This window comes from Aquila chrysaetos, chromosome 1 (assembly GCF_900496995.4).
Source record: "Aquila chrysaetos chrysaetos chromosome 1, bAquChr1.4, whole genome shotgun sequence".
Classification (NCBI taxonomy): Eukaryota; Metazoa; Chordata; class Aves; order Accipitriformes; family Accipitridae; genus Aquila; species Aquila chrysaetos.
The window spans coordinates 37550518-37573534 of NC_044004.1; the positions used below are offsets into that span (position 1 = coordinate 37550518).

The 23017-nt window shown below is 38.7% G+C and overlaps 1 protein-coding gene across 9 annotated transcripts in view; it reads right to left on the reverse strand.

The window, feature by feature from the left end:
- The window catches only part of TENM3 (teneurin transmembrane protein 3), a 642124-nt gene that overhangs the window by 111011 nt on the left and 508096 nt on the right, over positions 1–23017 (reverse strand). For all 9 annotated transcript variants that reach the window (XM_030043752.2, XM_030043924.2, XM_029996124.1 and 6 more), the window contains one exon: positions 18187–18425. In XM_030043752.2, coding sequence (XP_029899612.1) covers positions 18187–18425 — 239 coding nt within the window. The remainder of the gene's footprint in view (positions 1–18186; positions 18426–23017) is intronic.

The following is a 23017-nucleotide window of genomic DNA, read 5'->3' on the forward strand; positions in this document are numbered from 1 at the left end:
ATACTCTTCAGGAGAAAAAAAGAAAGTGGCATTCATTTTGTAACTCTAAAAGTGCATCCCTTCCAAACATATGAGCTTAGAACATCATTAACAGCTCTGTCTGCTGGTGCTATGTGCACGCCCTGGGCCTCTTCAGGATCCACAGGGAGATCAGAAGGGGAAGCTCCAACATGACCTTCTAGCCATTCCCTCATAATTCAAAACAGCTGGAATCTGAAGTCTTCAAAAGCAAGGACTGTGGGATCTATATTGATTACATCTCAAAGAACCACAGTTACTACAAGGGAAGTGACAATTACCTTTTCTTTGTGTTTGTACTGATGTGAGTCCCACTGCAGTTCACTGTCAAAGACGGTGAGTAATAGTTGTATCCCTCAAAAATACCATTGCTCTCTCAACTTTGACACTGAACTAGCACCAAGTTCAATAAACAATATCTAATAAAAATGAACAGATGGATACATACAGCTGTTTCACAGGTTGTGAATATCAGAATATTTTTGAAGTGGACCAGAAATGTTGCTCAACAACTCCCATGACCACCCAAAACTTACAGCGTGTACTAATACACTAAATAATTAAACTATGTAATCTCTCTGAGACAGCACTGTGGAATTTAGAGAATTCTCCTTTCACTACAAAGGTATGAGAACAACATGAAAGAAATAGGCTTGTTGATACAGGACCAAAATACAACACACAATTTCTTTAGATACGGGGAACTTTAAGAACATGCGTAAATTGACTGATTAAGACAAATTCAGGCACTACTTTATCGATTATGATTGGTCTCTTCTCAGGCAGCCATCTACATAAAAGCAAACTTTAAGCCCTTATCAGTGTTATAAGGACAGCGAGGCACCTGTTAAAAATTCTTGATGCCCCCATGAGTCTGATAAGCAGCATCTGGTACTGGTAACTGCACACTGAGAGCACACCTCAGTGGCAGGTCAGAGACCTTCAAGTCAAATGTTATGAACTAGTTCTGAATTTCTAGAGGGGGAATGATGCAGGCAGACTGCAGTGGTGTATGTGTTTGATTTTCTCAGGTCTAGAAAAGGATGAAGACTTTCTTCCACCTTTGGGATGGGGATGTAAGTGTTCAATCCCTTTCTCTGTTTCTATTGTGTTTAGAGAAAAGGTAGGTTTACTTCTTTCTATAAAGAATTTGATATATGAAGCAAAATTAAATCAAAAACATACAAAGCAAAATATATTTCTCTATTCTCAACTGCTATTTTAGTCCCAAATCTAATGTAAAGCAGTTTCTTGATTTTTGAATTAGATATTGCCTCTCAGGTCTGGTTTATTCCCATTTCAATTTGGTATTTATTTGGTGTTAGACAATGAAGACAAGAGACCCTTCCTAGAGTAACTAGTTCTGAGTCTGCCAAATCTATGTGGGTACTAACACTGGAACAACTTTCAATACTGTCTTATCTTTGATGGCAGCAAGGACTTGTCTGAGAATGCCAGATGCCTCTAACCAGAAGGCATGAAGCTTGTGATGGTTGTGGTCTCAGACCACAACAACTCAATCCAAATAACGCACAGCTGCAAGCATGGATGAACCCTCAGGGAATGGGAGAAAAGATGGGTTGTCACAATTCCAAATGTGCCCACAAACCCTAACAAAAGCCTCCTTTTACTTGTATTAAGACTGGGATGATTGCTCCCATCGTGGAACAGGACGACTTTTTAAACAGAGAAACACATGATCATATCCTCTGCCTATTCCGTTGTTTCAGTCCCCATCTCTATTCTGCAAAGTAATCTCTAGCTACCAACAGATCTTCTTCACTTGCTGAAGTTATGATAGCATTTTACCTTGGGACTGACAGAGTAGTTTAAGGCGGTATTTTTACTGCTGCTGGCCAAATTATCAGCATTATGGCCAGCCTTTAGAGTTTGGTGATAGTCGAAATGATCAGGACACCATTCCCTCTAACAGAGCGGGAAGGAGAGGCAGCAGAGAAGAGAAAGTCCTCTAGGATCTGTGCTGCTCTTGGCATGAACAGAGCACGAGTATCTGGGTGGTGCCGGTGGATACTGAATTCTCCAGAACAAATCTCAAACATATAAGCAGTAACCAAATCAACAGTTGGGCTTTTGCCAGCATGTCCCACCCCCCCACCCCCGCCCCTTATATTTCTACAAACCAGAACATGCCAAATGGACTGTGATATTCAAAAGATACAGAGATCAAATTAAAGTAGTGCATTTATACCTACAGTAGCATTAACACAAAAATGCTATCATTTGTTACAGGCTATCAGGTAATCTTACCATCTGTCACTACACAGTTCACTGAAGGGTTTCTGAACGACCTTAAAATGCTTTTTCAAGCTTCGTTGATCTTACTTTTCACTCTGTAATTGAGGTCTAGTTTTTCTGGTTTGTAATCAGTCTACAAGGCCTTCATTTCCACTCAATAATTAAAATAGCAACTAAGAATACATTTCACAGCAAACACTTGAAAAAATATTATGACTAGTTTATACTGCGTAAAACATTTTACAATAATCTGATTCAGGAAGAAGTTGCTGCTATCAGACTGTTTCATTCTTTTAAGGTTGCCAGCCCATTTGTCTCGCATGCTCCTTTCTCAAGCTAGTATTGCTGTGCTTTATGCATTCTCTTTACAAGAAACTTGTTCTTGAGCAAACACACTGTGTTATCACTTCAAAACCCTCTTTGAGACTTTCTTCAGCAAGCCAAAGAGAAATCAGTCCCTTTATTAGTAGGTGGTAAGACAGACAGATAATTTATGTAACTACATGGCAGAACTAGAACTAAGAGAGCTGACAACTACCTGCTGCATTCGACTGGGGAGTCCTTTCCCTTTGCTGCCTTGCTCACTAGCTCAAAGCTCTCTTCTGCCAAAGTTATGAGGCACAAAAAAGAATTGTAACAGAAAACCAATTTATGTAGCTGTTTCTCCATTAGCAAAAACCAGGCTTGTCTGATTTTTTTTTTTTCTCCTCATACACTTGAATGGTAAGATGATAGGGACAGCTAGTTGATAAATTACACAGGTGTTGGCATCCTCCAGTATCCAGGATGTAGCTCTGAACAGAAAATAAAGTTTGGACACAGATGTGAATATATATACAATGCTGGGGTTTATGATTGCTATAAGAATATTTTTTTTCTTTGTAGAAAAGAGTAGCAATATGCAGTAAAAACCAGAGAAACTTATTTACTGTTCTGGTCAAAATTCAAGGGTGTCTCTACCGTAACTCAGCAGGATCAACCACATCTTTTTTTAAAGCACTGTAAGTGACAAATAGGCTCATATGAAAAACAAAGAGCATAGCAAACACCCTATGAGCTGTGCAAATAAAACCATTAAAGATGCAGGTAATAAGGATGAACAAGCAAACCAATATGCATATAAGCAGAGGCTTTATTAACAGAAGTAGCCCTACAGTAACTAGAGAGGTAACCAAAATTTCAGTCTGAAGTCTCTGAAGTACTGGTCAGAAGTCCCAGTAATTCAACAGCTTCCATTCTGAATGTGATAAACTTGTTTTCTGCAGTGAAAGAATTCTAAAGGTGACACAGTGCATTTCAGGGGAACAAGAATTCAGAGATAGAAGGATTCTTTTAAGTAGAGAGAAGCAGAAACAGAGTTGCTTGAATTGGGAAATGGACTTCCAATGTTCCTCCAGCTCTTCTTAGAATAACGACAGATGAAAAATTAACACTAGACAGCAGAAAGAAAAAACACCAGCTATTTGTAAGTAGCAAGCACCTCCCCAAGACCTCTGGAGATAAGGCCTATGGTGTATGTTCTATAAACATAAAGAACTCGACACTGTGGGGAAAGCTGGCAAGAGGAACTGAATGATGCTGGCGACCCTCCTTCCTTTCTCCTACGTGTTTTACAAGGTATGGTAATCAAGTCTTATTATTCATGAAGCTGTGCTTGAAGATGAGCTTCTTGCTAAGATATTGAACTCATCTTCCAGGACTGCTACTGCTATGTATTTCTGGGTACTGGTGCTTTCAAACCATGATTTACAAAATTGCTTCCCCAGAATTAATAGAATAATATATATGCACACTTGCACATAAGGAAAAGTGAATATCATTTCTATTTAAAGCAATGCAAAAAGACTATAATTTAAACTAAGCAAATTGCAATTATTGCTCAATCTTGTTGAAGGATTATCTTCTAGTTCATCTCCCTGTTGGCAATACGTTTTCAAATGAAATATTTGAACATTGAAGTGGTTTTTAAAATTATCTCCCATATATTTTTCTTGCAGCTATAATTAGAATCTAAACCTATTTTATTCTGAAGGACCTGGAGTGGACCAGAAGATGTGCAAATCAACTGTCAGTGATTTGCATTCATTTGCTTTTTTCTAAGATAATAGGATGCCTTGGATGTTGCTGCAGATCAAATAGTGAATTAAAAATAGTTAATTAAAATTTTAAATAAAGTGAATTAAAAGTTACAAAGACGAGTTATTTATTTATTACAGTTTTTCTCAAATCAACAAAAAGCCTGTTATTTCTAAATTTAAAATAACTGAAAACTACATGCTTTTGAGCATCTTTAAAACGTTAGCCACCAGGAGCATCATATAAAAGTTTCTGAACCTATATTCTGAATGTAACACATTTCAGTATAGCAGTATATGTAAAACTTAGTGATACCTATGAAGATCAATACAGTAATTGAAAAAATGTGGTCTCCTTCCTTTTATCCTGAACTGTTGAATGGGTGCATTGATTTTACTGTTTCACCTGCCAAAAAATCCAACCTTTATACTCTATTCCTCATTTTCTCTCAGAACCTTTTAACAAAGTGTCCTGGTTTCAGCTGGCATAGAGTTAATTTTCTTTCTAGTAGCTGGTATAGTGCTATGTTTTGGGTTCAGTATGAGAAGAATGTTGATAACACACTGCTGTTTTCAGTTGTTGCTAAGTAGTGTTTAGTCTAAAGTCAAGGATTTTTCCGCTTCTTATGCCCAGCCAGAAAGCAAGCTGGAGGGGCACAAGAAGTTGGCACAGGACACAGCCAGGGCACCTGACCCAAACTGGCCAAAGGGATATTGCACATACCATGTGATGTCATGCCTAGTATATAAACCGGGGGGAGTTAGGCTGGGAGGGATCGCTGCTCGGGAACTAACTGGGCATCGGTTGGCGAGTGATGAGCAACTGCATTGTGCATCACTTCTTTTGTATATTCCAATCCTTTTATTATTATTATTGTCATTTTATGATTGTTATTATTAACATTATTAGTTTCTTCCTTTCTGTTCTATTAAACTGTTCTTATCTCAACTCATGAGTTTTACTTTTTTTTCCCCTGATTCTCTCCCCCATCCCACTGGGTGGGGGGAAGTGAGTGAGCAGCTGCGTGGTGCTTAGTTGCTGGTTGGGGTTAAACCATGACACAAAGAATTTGCAAAACACATCACAAAAAATTGCCTAGAAAAAACATAGCGACAAAGATGTATCAGCTATCTACTATGGATAAACGTTCTTTCTTTGACCACTAATCAAAGATTATTATATGCCATTTTAAAGTATTGTTGCATTTGAACTGTTAAGATTAAGATGTGTGATAGTATCGGTGTAACTATTTTTACTACATTCACTGAAAAATGGAACATTTATTCCTCTGAAATCTTGTATGGCTAGATGTCTCATTTTAGTTGTCAAGCCAGGGACTTTTACGTAACAATGGTCTAATTCTGTCAACGGCATTATGTGAGGCACATTCAAAGCTTAAGGGAGAATCCAGATTTCTTTAAAACACAAACAAAGATCATTATTCAGTAGCCTCTTATTTAAATGAGGTATCTGTTATGTCTTATTTCAGATTTGTCCGTTTATTCTGATGATCATCCAACATTTCCCATTATGTAATAGTCTTCAGTATTACCTAAATAATCTTTAGTACTATCCTGGGCTTTCTCCTGAACATAGCTTATTTTTTTTTCAGATAATGTTGTTCACAGTTAACAAGATGGTGAAAAATCATTACAGGTACAGAAATGATGGGGAACTGCATATTGGATTGCTGACTCCTTTGAGACAAGGGTTGTTTTGTCTCTTCTAGTTGATACAAAGGCATGAAAAACATTCCATAAATTTTGGGTTTCTATCTAATAAAGTCATAATCAATGATTTTGTTGTCAAGTATTGTGGGGGAGAAAAAAAAAAATTCCCCTGATTTACGCTTTTCAAGACTGGGTTAAGACTGCAGGATAATTACTTCTCTGTATTCCTTCAGGCATTTCTTTACTCTCTTCCTTCTCAATCTTTAACTCCTTCCCTTTCCTCCCTTAAACTCGCTTTCTGGAAAACAGCTGAGCTCAGGTTTGTGCTTATCCATTTTAGTTTTTTTCCACAACTCCAACAGAAGTCTTGCTCAGGGCAACATCCTTTAGATTGGAACCCTCATAAAAGAGAAGTGTTAAGAAAAGCAATGCTGATGTAATGTCTCAAAAATTCACTGGAACCATCTCTCTTAGGCAAGAGCATCAATGAACGGGTCCAACCATTTTTATAGTTCAAAAGCCTTATTTATTACAAAAACCTCCCCCAAACCCAACAAAACCCCACAAATCTCAAGGGATAGAATAATAATGAAATGGCACTATATGATCATGCATAACCTATTTGCATGTTGATGGCATAGGGAAGTGCAGTCTGATGAAAAGATTTAAGAACTAAAGAAAAAAAAAAAACAGGGGCCAATTAATGTGATGTTCAAACGACACACCGAGCTGGGATTTTACAGTATATAGTGAAATACTTGCGTTGCATATTTCCATCTCATGACTTGCTAAAAAAGATCAAAGCTTTTTATTCCATATTAAAAATGACAGAATATTACAGCAAACATGCAATAAGAAGAAATGTAATAAGCTTTAATAAAAGATGATAATAAGGTTTGATAAGAACTTTTGGAATGTCACCAAATCTGGAATGTAAGATGAAAGCATCTGCATGTAGAGATTGTAGTGTGTTATTTGGAACCCCACAGAGCTAAACTGTGATTAGAACTACATATTTTTCCATAAATTAGCTTTTGTTTTGAATTTCCTGCTGAGATCATATGGAAGTTGATTGAACGTGCAAGTCAATATATAAATTTTCTAATCCTTTGCTGTTTGTTAGGCTTCATGATATCACAATTACAGTGGTCCACTTGTAGATCAAAGGTATGTGATTGAGGCCAAAACAAAATAACCTATAACCTCTTTACAAAACTTCTTCATGGTGATTTAGATCTATCCATGATAATTACCACTCACCTACCTGATCTGTGCAATTATGTAGATGCATAAACCAACCACTACATGCAGATCAACTTGCAAAGTCACAGAATTTCCACTTAAATCCATACTTAAAAACAGAATGGACACACTGAGTTCACCACCAAAGAGGCCTTTTTATACAGCTCTACCTTACCTCAACACCTCTGATATAAACTTGTAAGCCAGAAGCTATCTACACAAGCAAACAATCTTGTGCAAATCCTTGGTTCAAAAACCCACTGACTGCAGTCACCCCCCTAATGAAACCTCTCCACTACCCTCTATTTTAGCTCAGTTCCTCACAGGGACATAGTTCCTCACTATGTCACCAGGAATCACGACTGCCTAAGCAGCTGTGCGTCTGGGCCAGAAACACACAGGAGGGACTGGCTACTAGATGGAGCATCCTTTATTATATAGTCGTTAATTCGTTTTATGTGCATTGGAATAACATACCATGTTCCTCCAGAGGCCTCACTGAAGTGAGATGCCACTTTTATGAAACTATTCCTGTGAGCAAATATATACTGTAGGTACATGAAAAATACTACTAATAAAAAGCAAAGAGAAAAATAATTTATCATATATGATTTATGAAAGGAACCTATGCCATAAAGACAACCTTACTATTAATTGTTTTGTAAGGCCAGTGATTTGTTGCTTGCAAGCCAGTTTGTAAGCCACTTCATATTTTTTAAGAGTTATGTAAGCCTTGGGAAAAACAAGTTAGGATTACAGTTTCACATTGATTTTTCCCCCCCCTTGAAATAAAATCAGCCATGACACTGAACTATAAAATCTTACAGGTGTTATTAAGAATAGGCAGTCTTAGCTCTAAAGTAGCAGTCACTTATAAAATTCATGGAGAAAACCACCTACTTCTTTTACTGTGTGAAAAGATACTGGATCAGTAATAAGGACATGTTTTAAAATTACCCTCTCCTAAAATTGCTCCAGCTGAATTGAAATAACAAGGATTTTATCTCTCCTTTTCAAACATGTGGATACCTCGGTATCATTACCTCTACTTGAGATTACTAACAGGAGAGAGAGAGAAAAGAAGCTGCCGGGGACCAAAAACCTGGCAAATAAGTTGAAAACATAAAGAACTATTCCTTGGCAGTGTGAAAAGATTTGGAGTGAGTCAAATGAGGACCCACTGTCCAGGAAAAATCCCTCAATAAAAACTGGCGTGAAACTTGGCATTTTAAAGATGAAAGAGAAGATGAAACAACAGATGGGTTTGGAGCTTTCACAAGTGAAGATAAATTTATTGTACCCGGTTATTGTGTTATGCCTTGTGAAACTCAGATAGATCAGTGGTTAGCAAAGGTTGTCAACTACGCAGCTGGCTGCTGTTTTAGAATCTTCAATGAGTATTATTGAAATAAAAATACTACTCTTCCTGTACCATAGTAGCAGTAACTTAGAAGTATTTTTCAATAAGAACCACAGGAAACATACCTGTTTCTTTACTTAAAGGTTTCTGGAGGTAGCTAATTTTCCAAATGGCTAATATTAATTTACAATACCTAACCCCCTCCTATATTACTCCTTCTATAGAGTTATTAAAAGAGATTCTTTTGTGTGATCCTATTTCCTCAAATATTGGCAAATCCAATCTGATTTTGTCTGATTGGTTTTATTATTGAGGAAAATTAAGCCTTTCACATGCAAACATCCACATCATCTAAACAGTTGTAGCCCATCTGTTTTTCCTGGATTATGAAACTACAAATGCTGTTATAGGTGACGATTCCCAAGAGAGAGCATTTTTTTTGTTTCTGTGAATCAAGTTGTCTGAAATGGCATCAATGTGAAAATGAAGGATCTCATATTTAAAGATTCCTGTCTACTTCAGAGGACACCTAACTTTCATCCATAATTAATCACTGCAGTGGGGTAATTACACCTATATAAAACCCATGTGTTCTTGCGATTGCAGTCATAAATGTAACATCAAATGATATTGCTCAAAGCAAGTTTGGACACATGTACTTGACCTTTTTATTCTAAAGTGCTTGTGTATGGAGAGGTTTACCAAAATCTCATCTAAATCAGATTTTTAACAGCATGAATTTTTTTAAAGCATTCAAAAAGAGACCAAGCAGTTCTCCTCATAGAAAAGATTCAAGGGAAGATTGCAATTTAGAGAAAATATGCAATTTATACACAAAACTACCAGTTTTAATACATGTATTATAATTCACGTATCACAGCAGATAGCACATCTCTAAGGGCTGGCTTCCTTCTTCACAGATATGAGTTAGAAATTAATGGAAACTACCATCAAAGAAGAGAAGACTTTAATGCTATGTCCACAACAACTTGAGTAATCACACGAGTAATTTAATCTCTGCTTTGCAAAATCTCTTAAACATAAGCATACATTTGAAGTATTACATATGCTTACATACTACTAAAATATACTGCATGTTTACCTGCATTGATAAAATAGGAACTACAACTCTAAATTACTCTAAGCTTGCTATTTATCCAAAAAAAGTAGCTGGTGTAATTTAACTTCATTTCTTATTAGACTGAAAAATTGCTACTATTTGGGAGTCTGCCAGAAGACTACAGGAGGAGTGCAGAAAGGTCCACATCTCTACATAACATGCTTGCAAGAGATTTCAGTATCCCTGAAAACACCATCCAGATTTTGAAAAACCATCATTCTGCATCACAGTATGATGGCAGAATCACACAGTGTGGGACCTATGGACAATGACATCATGTCATCTTGCAGTTTATTACTACACCTGTTATATTGCCAGGATTACGGAGTTTCAATTTGCTCCACTGGGCAAAAGTGGAAGGGTGACAGGACTATTGCCAAAAACCTCGTGATAAATCTCTATTAGAATACAAGCCTTTTTCGGAGCAGAGGTGGGTATGCTCCTTGACGGATTAACTTTTTTAATCCCTTGAAATCTTGTCAAGTCTCTTTTAACCTCCTGACTGCCAATTACATGTTCCTAGATCCTTCTGTGTGAGGATTATCTTTCTCAATGAACATTTTACTCTCAGTGCCACTAATAATAATAGCATGTGATGTCCACAACACCAATCAAATATTAATACTGTGCACTCCTGAAATAGTAAATATATTATGCTTTGCACTTAAGTCTGAAACACAGTAACAAGATCCTTCTTAAAAAACATCAACCAAAGGCATTATCCATAATGGTATTCTTGCAAGAGACAAGAAAGTATCTTCAATGTTCATGCTTCAAGACATAGATGTTCAACATATTTGAATTTTGTACTATTTCAATGAAAGATGTTAAAAACACTTTCAGCCCAATTCAGCCCAGTAAGGTGGTGAAGCATAACAACTTCATTTTCTGACTAGTCATTCTCTCTCTGTTTCCCAGTCTTGAAAGAAAAAATGCGGTAAACATAAGAAATTACATTATTGTTTACAAAATATTTCCACACTAAGGAGGTACATTGAGCTCATCAGCAATGCTGTAAACATTATATGAAACTCATACAGATATCCAAGAGTCATAGCTATGGGATACCAAGGAAAATAAATTTATCTCATGTTAGACATAGCTGAAAATCTTTGCAATGCAGAAAGTCATGGAAGTAGTGGCTGTAATATTAAGCTTCATGTTAAAGCATAAGAAATGCAGACAGTCACATGTATATCTGAATACTGCTATTTACAAAGCATATGTCAGAAATGACTGAAAGGAGTTGCCTGAACTGATAGTAGTAAGGCGTGGCCTACAAATATCAATTAACCAGCTTTTATAGTTCTGTTTTTAAAGATTATGAAGTACTGAAATGGAACTAGGACATTGGTACTTCAGACCTCGAGGACTTTCAGACCTCGAGGACTTTCGTAAGGTCTGTTCAGGATGCTAAAATCCTTTAGAAATTTCAGGAGGTGGTTTCTACCTTCTAAATAATTGTGCTGTACTGCATGCACCAGGTATATGACTACACACTGAAGAGACTACACACACTTAGGTCCTGCCTTGTAGTTAAGACCACATACCTGCTCTTCTGTCTAAGAGCAACATGTGGCACTGACGTCTAAAACAACAGGCAAGCAGATTTTGACAAGCGCAGAGCAAAGCCACACACGCTAGAGAGGTAGACCCCTACACACAGTGTTGCCATCAGAGGCAGCCAGCTTCTGGCTGCCCATGACATTTGGAGCTGAGCAAGACCTGGAAATGTCCATTCGGGACACCAGCAAGACATCACTATGTACTTAATCCACAGCTTCTTACTTTGAGAGGCAGCCACTTCCAACTCCAACCAAGCCTGAACTGATACCAGAAACCTTTAATTTGGGAAAAGAAAGGATGACAGGGAACACTGCTGCTGCCTCCAAATGCACTAGAGACACCCAGAGCCTTCCCTAAAAGCCCCATGGATTGTTAAAATGAGAAGTTGCCTATGGCTTTGCAAGGAATGATGTACTTTCTATAGTGCTGGAGACAGACACTGGCTGCCTTCACAGCTCCAGATATAGGCACACATTGGGCAAGAACAGGAGACATTGATGTGGTTCTCCGAAGTGCTTGGTGCAGTCAGACAATGCTAAGAAACCACGCTTAGACAGCTGATATGCTTTCTCAGAAAGGTTCATAGAAGAGAAGGTTCCCTGCTGTAGATTTTTGAATGGTAGTTTGAATACATTGCGATATGTGGATTTGGTAAACTGTAAAATCTCAGAGCAGTTTCTTCAAATGACGACAACAGACCAAGAGGAAAGACAAAATATTTCTGATTATTATTTTTTTTAAGAATCAGATATAGAAATGTATTAGTCTACCTCAATGCCTCCAATTTGATGGAAAGAGAAATAGGGTGAGAGTATAAACCTGGCAAACTAAAAATCTGCCACATATCTACAGACAGGGAACGTATTTCCAACCCACACACCTCAGTGAAGCTCCAGTCATAGCTAAGGTCCCAGCACAGCCTAGGGAAGCAGACAGGAATGGAGAGAGAATGCAGAAAAATGAAAGTTCTTGATGTAACTCTCAGTGACAATAGCATTACAATACTCAAAATTAAATGCAGGTCAAAGAGAAAAACAGTTTCTATAAACACATAATGAAAGTAAAGGTGATTAATGGCAACTAAACTATATTCTCCCTCATGCCTGTTAATTACAATACCTATGCTGGGTATTGTAATAAAAATTCCATTTCAATGGCATTATTAATTAAGTTGTTTTCCTCATTCACGGCAGTAATTGAGCTTTACAAACAGCAGAATAATGTTAACTTGGCATTGCAATCAAAAAGAAATATGATATTGTTCTTTATTGATAAAGTAAAATGGATTCCTTTTGATTACAGGTAAATTTAGTCATTGCTTTAGTCACAAAAATTCGGTTCTATAATTGGCACGGTTGTTTTGGGAGAGTGGTTCTGCCCTACTATGACCTCGGCCACTGAGCCCAACAGGGAAGGCATCTGGTCCTCTGCAACCTGGGAATAGATGTGAATGCCAGCAGCTGTCACACTAAATCCTGAGTAATATGGGAGAACCACGGACAACAAACTTGGAAACAGTGCTGGAGACATGGAAAGTTAACCTCAGTCTGCAGAAACAGACAATTTTCCAATTTTTAAGGATTACATAAAACTCGCCTGCAGGATAGTTAATTGACCCTCAGCTGTAATTTTCACACCCTGCATCCTTCTGTGTCAGTATCCTCTAATGATGAACTTCGTTTGCCGTTTTTCCTGGACACCACCTTCTTCTCTTTATACCTTAAAGCTGCTTAAGTTGCTCTGTCACTATTCTCACTAAGTTTTTGAGATAACTCTGAAGATAGTTGTCCACTATTAGAAATCCATTAGCATATAAGTTTTCAGCTTACTTTAAATATCTTGAGATGATGATAAAACAGTAACATTTTCAGATGGACATGAATGCACAATATAATAACCACAGAATAAGCACAAGGTATCTATTTTTATACAAATGTGGAAAATATAAATTATCTGTAATTATCAAACATGGCTTTCAAGTCTGGTATCTCTTTTCCATTCACATTTTATTTGCAATTTACATTATGACTGTATGGTCATCTCTGTGTCAGAGAAGAACAGCAGTTTTTCTACTGTTTCTCATAGAATGAAATATAAACTAAAATACATGTTTTCCCAGAAGATGTTTGAGTTGTTAAGTCTAAATATTAGCTTTCTTTTCTGTCCAAAATGGATTTGCTTAACTGTTCACAGCAAGCAGTAATGATAAAAATAGTCTGTGGCCTTTTTAATTAAATACAATTCCTTTCTCCCCCTTTCTTTTTCCTGCAGAAGAAATGTCCTTCTGTTATCACTGATATTTAAATATTTGCTTTATCACAAAGAATAGCCGGCTGCTGTATATTCTTGTCCTGACCATTGGCTGCAGAGCTAAGGCTAACAAAATGATCAATCCCAAGGTACACAGAGGGTAAAATGCTCAACAGACTTGAAAGTATGACAGATTGTTGTGAAGAAGCCCGGACAGCAGAGGCCTGACTAAATAGGTCAGCTCTCACTGTGTATTCAAAGAATGTTTTATATTCATAGAAACCTATTTAGTAGACATAAGACAACATTCATGACAGATGCATGCAATCTTTCAGTGTCTTCAAGCTTAGTTGACTGAATCTGGTATTGTGTAATTCCAACACTGACTGAGGAAAACTGCCCACCTCTTTGGTTCCATGCACAGTGAAAATGGCACTAACTTCTTGTATTGACTTAGACAATGCCAAGATAGTACCATTGGCAATGAAGAATCAATTGCCAGAGCAATTCCTGGGGAAGGAAGAGGGGCCCTGATGTCCCCAGATTCTCATTAATTTCATCCAGTTGTTGAATCCACACCAAAGAAGAAATAATTAGTACAGTACCGATCAGTCTTTTAATACAGCTTGCCAGAATCTGTGGTATGCAACAACACATTGGAAACAACTCCTCCTGGCTGATGTAGTTCTCTGCAATTGCACAGTGGATTTTTCTGTTAGGAAAAAACCACACCCAAGAACAACAAACTCCTCCCCTTAATAAAACCAAGAGTGGACAGAGAAGAACCCCCAAAAGGTAGAACTGAAGGATGGAGGTTACATATGGAACTTTGATTTGATGTCCACGTTGGACCTAGGAGTTGCTCTACAAAACTTCTTCATTCATTCACTGCAAATGATAGATGCTGAATGAGGCAGTAAGCCATGGGGAGATGAAGGACGAAGTTCTGTTTTGCCTTGCGCATTGCAAAGCTGGAGTCTATTTCTGGCTCTCACGCAGAGTCCCTATACAAAGTTTGGGTAAAACTATTAACGTGTATATAGAAAGAGGTCAAACTAAGGCAACTTCATATTTCTTACTCTTTCATGGCTTAAATTTAATACTGCTCTTCCTAGTATTCCAAACAGGCAAAAAGATTCTAAAATGTTCATGTTGGAAAAAAATGGGTCATTTTCTTCCTTGGTTGCAAACCTTATTATGGATAGCAGTTAAGCAAATGAGCAGCTTGAAGAAATTCCAGTGTAATCTTGATCGCCAAATGAGGCAGTTTATAGTCTTTATTCCCCATCTTTTTAACCCATTATTTCAGGGAGCTTTTCTTTGAATCCTTTACTCTCAACTAGAGCTATTTTTTAATTCCACTCCTCTATATGTCGAAGCATTATCTTTGGTTCAGTGTTTGCATGTTTCTCTTGCTTAACTCCTTGTTTCTCAACCACTTAACAGTAGATGAAGACTAAACAACGGACCAACATTTTCCACAACTCACTTCTATCTTCTGTAAAAATTAACAGGTCTCATTGACAGGAATGGTAAACTTAAACATTTTGTACATTGCAAAATGGTTGAGAGACCATGAGGGCTAGAAAGGCAAAACTATGCGGGGAGGCTGGAAGTGAGACTTTCTTTCCTTTAGACTGAAATAACACTTTGAATTCCTTGTGACCCCCCAAGACTGCATTAAGTGGCCTTACAATGCAGCGTTTGCTCTGGTCTCTACCCATGCTGACATCTTCTGCTCTCACCTCCTCTTTGTAGACTTCATAAACATAGGAGTTTCTCCTGTCAGAGTGATGGAAGAAGTGCAAGACAGACCAGACTCTCGATGCAGCTCCTTCCTCTGGCTGGGCTAATTGACAGAGCAGTAATTGACTAAGCAGCTCTGCAAAGGCAGACAAGAAGTCTAACAAACTATGTCTCCTGCCTTATGTTGCCTGAACAGAGGCAGCAGGATCTGAAGTCAGTTTCTCTACCCCATATCCACTGCAACTAAAATAAGCCTGGGCATGACATGTTCCTATCTCTGCCTTTCTGAGAAGGGCCTGGATACACCACCGTTCACTGGGCGAGCAGTCCTATTAGTTCTTCAGTCTGCAGCTGCCACACTCACACAGTGGACATCAGCCACACTATGTTCCTTATCAAAGTGTACTGGCATATTTTGCAGCAAGGGCTGTAGCATTTTCACGCTTGTAGCAATGTCCCTCTGTGAAGTTCAAAATGTCTCAAAACAGCTTTACAAATGTGACACGCCACCTCAACTGCTGTAAACCTGAGCAGACAAGCCAGACCACTGTGTTAGAGACAGGTCATGGGATGCTGGAGGTCACACAGTACCGCAGTCCTTCCCATCTTTTTATGTTATGACCAATTTCCTACTCAGTCATTTCCCTTTCACACCTATGTTATGAAATGGTTAACCAAGATGAATGACCATTTCTATCTTACATTAATGATTTCTAGCGATTTATACTTGGATGGCCTATTAAATGGAAAGTATTTCTGATGTTACATCTGTAGAGATGGGAAAACCACATATATGAATGAGTGTAATCCATTCATAGTTTTATGGACCCAAAGTTCTCTAGAAAGCATCCTTGAGTGCTGGATTTTACATTTAGATTGCTGAGTTAGCTGAAATATGTGTAATATCACCAGTAGGCAAAGAGCTCCCTATTGACTATGGGCAGAGGAAGGCCCTTGTGCATTGTTTATTTCAGCAAGGATGTGAGCTGGCGTGCGCCCATGAAATGTTGTACAGCTGTATTTGCCTTTTTTTTTTTTTTTTTTTTTTTTTTTTTACAGGGTATGTCAATAAATGATGTGTGGAGTTGAAAGCTCTCACTCACTAGAAAGCTCGTCTCTTTTTCCCCGAATACTGGAATAGAGGCGCATTAGACATGCTTATATTTCTTAATGTGCCTGCGGGAGAAATAATCCGGTAGAGCTATCTTCCTGTGCCCCTCAGATTCATAAGTAATCTGGCTCTTTGGGGCTAGCAAAGTGTAGAGCTCAGCTCAGAATCAGGTCTTCAATATTTTACTATCTGCATGGCTGTTTTTCCCAGTTCTTGACAGTGACACTTCATACTGAATTCCTTCTTTCATATTTATGTATTTATTTAGTAGCAGATGTTTGCTTCTGATGACTTACGAGGCAGTATTATGGAGACTGAGTGCAATTAATGTGTTTTATAAATGGGATTATTTCATTCCCACTTTAAAAAACATGTAGTGTCAAAGCTTAACTCTAAGCCACACCTTCATACTCCTGTGCACATTCACACAAAATGACCACAAATCCAACGATTTGAAGGGGCTGGACAGCAGTGGCAAGCCCTACATTTGCCTTTTGTTCTTTGGGGCTGGCAGCTAACGTGTAAAGGGTGCGCAGGGGGCTCTGCTTTGCCAGGACAGAGAGGAATTTCTCCAGCTACTCCGCAACCCAGTTTCTTGCATTGTTCACAAGAGCTTCAGCCCAGTAAGAACTATGTCAAAGGATTTATACAGCTTACGCTGTGCCTTGGATTCTAATGTAGCAAGCCCGTTTCAACAAAGGCAATGAAGGTTTAAGGATCGTAAGGCCTTCTAGGCTTTGTTATTACTTTACATTGATTTTAGAAAGAGGGAAGGAAGGAGAGATTGACTCTTCTCTATTTTCTTTCCTTCACTTTTTAAGACTTTGAATCTGAGTGCAACCAATACCAAAGAACAGACCCTTACACTTACATTTCCATAACTGTGGTGACTTAAACTTCTAATTAACAAATCAGTTAAAAGAAAGTCTTTGAAGACCATTAATGGACTCAGAGGTGAAAAAATCCGTAATCTGGGCAAAGCCGCAGAAGAAGTTACAAGCACAAGAGCCTGTTCTGCTCCTGTATTAAAGTCAATGATATTTTTCTCACAGACAAGCACTGCCCCCATTAACTGCCTAAAACTCAAAGTACATAATATTTTAGCGAACATGTATGAAATTAAGTAATTAAAGATATTAAGAAATAAAGGAAATCCTCAAAAATAAAAATTGGGAAATGGAATTTAACAAATAGAGAAAAAAGACAGTAGTTAAAAATAAACAACCCACAAGAGAGGAAGAAGTCTCCATCTTCTCTGCATGTTGTCCTTTTGGACAATTATTTTCCCTATCTTGCAATCAAGAGTCTGCATTAGACTTTTGCTCTAGCTCTATACACAAACATATGTGTTTGTAATGTTGAAATAACTGACAGTTAGCATTCCTAAATGCTGTATTAGTTATATTTCATGCAAAATGAGAGGAAAAGAGTTCCATGGATATGCTGCAAGTTACATTCACATAATGGAATTTTTACAGCCTGTATTTTTACACATACTTTACGCATACTTTTATAAGAACTAAACAGCACATAGCTTAATTGCAGTTCAAATACTTCTCTGAAGTTAATTCACTCACTATCATGTTGCAGAATGCTTGCAAAATATTCAAATTTTGTACTTCCTCTAAACAATTGGACTTTTCATTAAATCATTGTTGTGGTTTTTACTGTTACCAAAAACTTTGCTAGTTGAAGGTTAGTATGTCACAGTCCATATACAATCCATCAGACATGCCTGTTCATGGTGACAATTATAAAAAATGGGACTCACCTATAAAGTAGGACAGCAGTATTGCCAGCAGCACTGAGACCCCTACAGCACAGAGCGCAGTACATTTCCAGCTACAGTATTTCGAAGACTTCTTGAATTTAAAAGCACTTCTGGATAGAGTGTTCCTAGGTAGTGGCCGAGTAGGAGGGGAATAAACAGAGCCGGATGCCATTGTGTACCCTGGCGTTGCAGTACTGAACAGCGGTGTGGTCCCTGTTCCTGTTTTGAATAGGAAATGCCTGTGGAAGAAAGAGTGTACGGTAAAGTATAAAAGTAAATAAAGCTGGAGCACAGGCAGTCATACCTCTTTTGTTTAATGTTGCCTATTTTTCAAATAGCTAACAACATCCAAGCTACAAAGGGACACTGAAACAATACTTGTCGCAACACTTGCACATAAAACCCCACACTTTCCCTTTAAGAAAAGACCGAAAGCCCCCAAACATTAGTAATATGCTGGTATCCAGACAGGAAACAGAACTACCCAAAATATGGTATGGTAGGGAGGAGGTCTCTCAGAGTTTATCCGACAAGTAGGGACAGGCTTTCTGCTGCTGTTTATTTTTGTTGGCTTCCACTACAGACTACAGGGAACTCCATTAAAAAGTCAATAATGAGCAATCTGACTATAGCCCACACTACTTATCACAGCTTTCCTGGGTTAAGTACAAAGAAAACAGCAATCTCTCAGATACAAACTTTTGGCCAACTTTGCCAAAATTAGACAGTTAAAAGATTATGTTTGTGTCCTAAATACTCAGTTCACTAATTCATATCTCCTCGCACATAAGCTTACCATAACAAGATCTGATTATGGATACAGCAGCTAGTTACAGCCCGGGAAGTACTCTAAAGAAATATATTTAGTAAGTGCTCAAAAAGAACCACAGCCAGCAACAGAAATGAAAAGCAAAGCTAAAGTTAGGACACACTCTGTGAGTTACCAGTAAACTTAATTTTTTTCAATTAAAATTTCTAAAAGAAATACTACTCCCTGAGCCTATCTACAGTAGAATCCTTTAATTTAGTTCACACAAGCATAATTATTTTGGAAGAACCTCTAAGCATGGCATATACTACCTGGAGTTTTTCTACTGATGCACGTATACAACTCTACGAACAACAAAATATCAGCCAAAGATCTTTGCACCAAGGTTTTTTTCCACCGATTTGTTAGGTTGGCAATTCTGTAGTGTAAGGCTTGGCCTTAACCTAATTAGGCTTTGCGAAATGAATACATTATAGCTAAAAATGGTAAGAAAGCACACTGGAGAATTTTGAACTTACCAAGTGCATGAACAGCTAAACAGAACTAGAGAGATGTTTGCATTTTTTAATAGGTAAGAGACACTCATGAATTGCTGATACCCAGGTCCTCCTGAAGCCAAGTGCATGCCTACACTGTGTTTGCCTACTGCATGCCACCTATACAGTATGGGTCAGAGGATCTAGCACCAAATGAGCTAGCTGTGGAGGGGAAAGCCCTCTAGTTACACCACGTGGCACTGTGGACTGCTTCTCAGCTGATGCGACTTTCATCCTCCAGGACCCATACTTGGATCCTTGCATAGTAATGGACCAACCTATACAGGTATAGCAGCTTCGTCAGAACTGCGCTGTAGAGACACTAGAAATTAATTTGCCCCACTGCAGCCTGAGAAAAATACCAGCAGTTGATAAACAAGGTTTGTTATTTGCAGGTGATTTTGCTATGGGAGGTTAACAGATGAACTAGAACATCTTGGCACAAGCCCTCTCCTTGAAAATATTTGCATTACAAACATGATCCCATGAAATATGCTACATGGGTTGCTTCATTTTGAACAATATTAAACTTGCTGGCAGTAACAACAGAAGGATACGCACTAGATCTACCGATGCACAACAGCACATCCCGACTCTTCTTGGCTTCTGAGCTCAGAGGATTACCAATGATTTCAAAAAACAAAGCCCTGGTGGTTTAAATCCTCTCTAAGAAGGTACTTCATTAAAAGTGACATTTTCTATGTAGCAAACACCAAAATAATAATAACAACTAGCTCTATATAAAAAATGTTTTACACCTTACAACACCATAACTTTGATTTTACAGACTCACAGAAGCATGTAGATTCATTAAATCCTGATAAAGTGTCTTATCCACTTGACCTTTACTGCTGTTTCACTTCTGGCTACATATGGTGAATGCTATGTCCAGGTATATTTCACAAACAATGTCTACAAAGATCTCAAGAAAATGCCAAACACAAAGGTGGCTGCTTCCCTCTCTGTGCAATGTGTACTGTTTCGGGGGACTGAAGGAAAGCCATACAGTAGATATAACAATATTCCTCCCAAACATCAGCTTCCATGTTAAAAATAAAAAGCTGCCTGACCAATTTGAAATTTTCACATCCTCCTGCTCTTGTTATTAGGCTCAACAGACTAAAAATGGAACCTGACATATGAGCACTTGAATGGAACTCCATATACTCTAAGCTCTAACAAAATAATGCAACAGAACAGTCAGCCTCTGATCTTTTCCTTTTTTTTTCTCCAAGAAAGTGAGAGCTGAGACATTGGCTTTCACACAGCACAGTCTACTAGAGACTGTAATCCACATTCTCAAAGCCTTTGAGGAGTTAATCCCATAGATAAACTCAGATGGCCGCATATCTGTGGTGGTGTGAGCTGTCATAGTTCTGACAGTCCACATCAGGCATCAAGGCAATGAAAGAAAATTCTAACTTCTATATGTGAATCATAGATTCACTTAGGTTGGAAAAGACCTTTAAGATCACCTAGTCTAACTGTTAACATAATGCTGCCAAGTCCACCACTAAACCATGTTCTGAAGTGCCACATCTACACGTCTTTTAAACACCTCCAGAGATGGTGACTCCACCACTTCCCTGGGCAGCCTGTTCCAATGCTTGACAACCCTTTTGGTGAAGAAATTTTTCCTAATATCCAATCTAAACCTTCCCTGCCGCAACATGAGGCCATTTCCTCTCATCCTGTCACTTGTTACTTGGGAGAAGAGACCGACACCCACCTCCCTACAACCTCCTTTCAGGTAGTTGTAGAGAGTGATAAGGTCTCCCCTCAACCTCCTTTTCTCCAGACTAAACAACCCCAGTTCCCTCCGCCGCTCCTCATAAGACTTGTGCTCCAGGCCCCTCACCAACTTGGTTGCCCTTCTCTGGACACGTTCCAGCACCTCAATGTCTTTCCTGTAGTGAGGGGCCCAAAACTGAACACAGTACTCGAGGTGCGGCCTCACCAGTGCCGAGTACAGGGGAACAGTCACCTCCCTGCTCCTGCTGGCCACACTATTTCTGATGCAGGCCAGGATGCCGCTGGCCTTCTTGGTCACCTGGGCACACTGCTGGCTCATATCCAGCCGGCTGTCAACCAGCACCCCCAGGTCTTTTTCCGCTGGGCAGCTTTCCAGCCACTCTTCCCCAAGCCTGTAGTGCTGCACAGGGTTGTTGTGGCCCAAGTGCAGGACCTGGCACTTGGCCTTTTTGAACCTCATACGATTGGCCTCGGCCCATCGATCCAGTCTGTCCAGATCCCTCTGTAGAGCCTTCCTTCCCTCAAGCAGATCCCACGCTCCCTCCCAACTTGGCGTCACCTGCAAACTTACTGAGGGTGCACTCAATCCCATCGTCCTTGATAAAGATATTAAAGAGAAGTGGCCCCAATACTGAGCCCTGGGGAACACCACTTGTGACTGGCTGCCAACTGGATTTAATTCTCTTTACCACCACTCTTTGGGCCCAGCCATCCAGCCAGTTTTTACCCAGCAAAGAGTACACCTGTCCAAGCCATGAGCAGCCAGTTTCTCCAGGAGAATGCTGTGGGAATTCAGCAGTGTGTAGTCCTAGGCCGCACGCAGCACGACTCCTCACTTTTAAGCTGTTCCTCCTTTGCTTCGAATCCCATGAATACAATGCCAGAGAGGTTGGACTGGCTGGCTGGAGAATGACAACGGAAAAATAATGACAGAAAACCCAGCCTGGCATCTTCCTTCAGGTTAAGAAAATTTGTTTGTATCTTTCTATTCCTAATGAGTGGAGTTACTAATAAAGTTGTCAGAGACTCTCTTGCTACATTAACTCCAAGTGATAAGTATTTAAAGTGTAACGCTATCAGACTTGCACATCTTGTCTGCCTCACTGAGCCATGCCAAACAGTGTTCCTGTGAGACGCTCAGAAGGATATGGTATCTGACAACAAATCCAGGCTGCTTCCAGATAACACTGAAATTCTTATGCTCTTGAAATATAATCTATCCACAAATTATTTTAATTATCTATATATCCATCTACCTTGTCTTTTCAAACCGTGGAACTCAAATAGCTAATTTCTAAAGCCTAAATTGTTTGCGCTACTTGACCAGGCACTGACTTACTGGCAATTACACTATGTTTCATCTCTTAGGGAGCTTATAGCATCTGCAGTAGTGTATCTTCCATTCAAAATTGATCATCTAACAAGCACTTGCTAGATCTTCATGTAAGCAGCACTTTAAATATTTTATTAAGCTTCAGAGTACAAAAACCCAGCAAATACGCTAATATTTTAAAAGACAAGCTAGCTCTGTTTTTATTAAATAATTCAATTCACTTTTTAAAGCACATAATCTTCTACTTTTACGTTTATTCAATATATATTTCTGTCTGCTTATTCAATATATGTTTCTGTTAAAAAGTGCAGCTAATCTTAACGTTTTAGGGGGGAAGAATTCAGTACTTAACAAATCTAAACTACAGACCAGTAGCAAAATACAAAGTGATATCATGAACTAATCCTTGGATGCAGAGACAGCTGGGAAGTCCCCTCATTT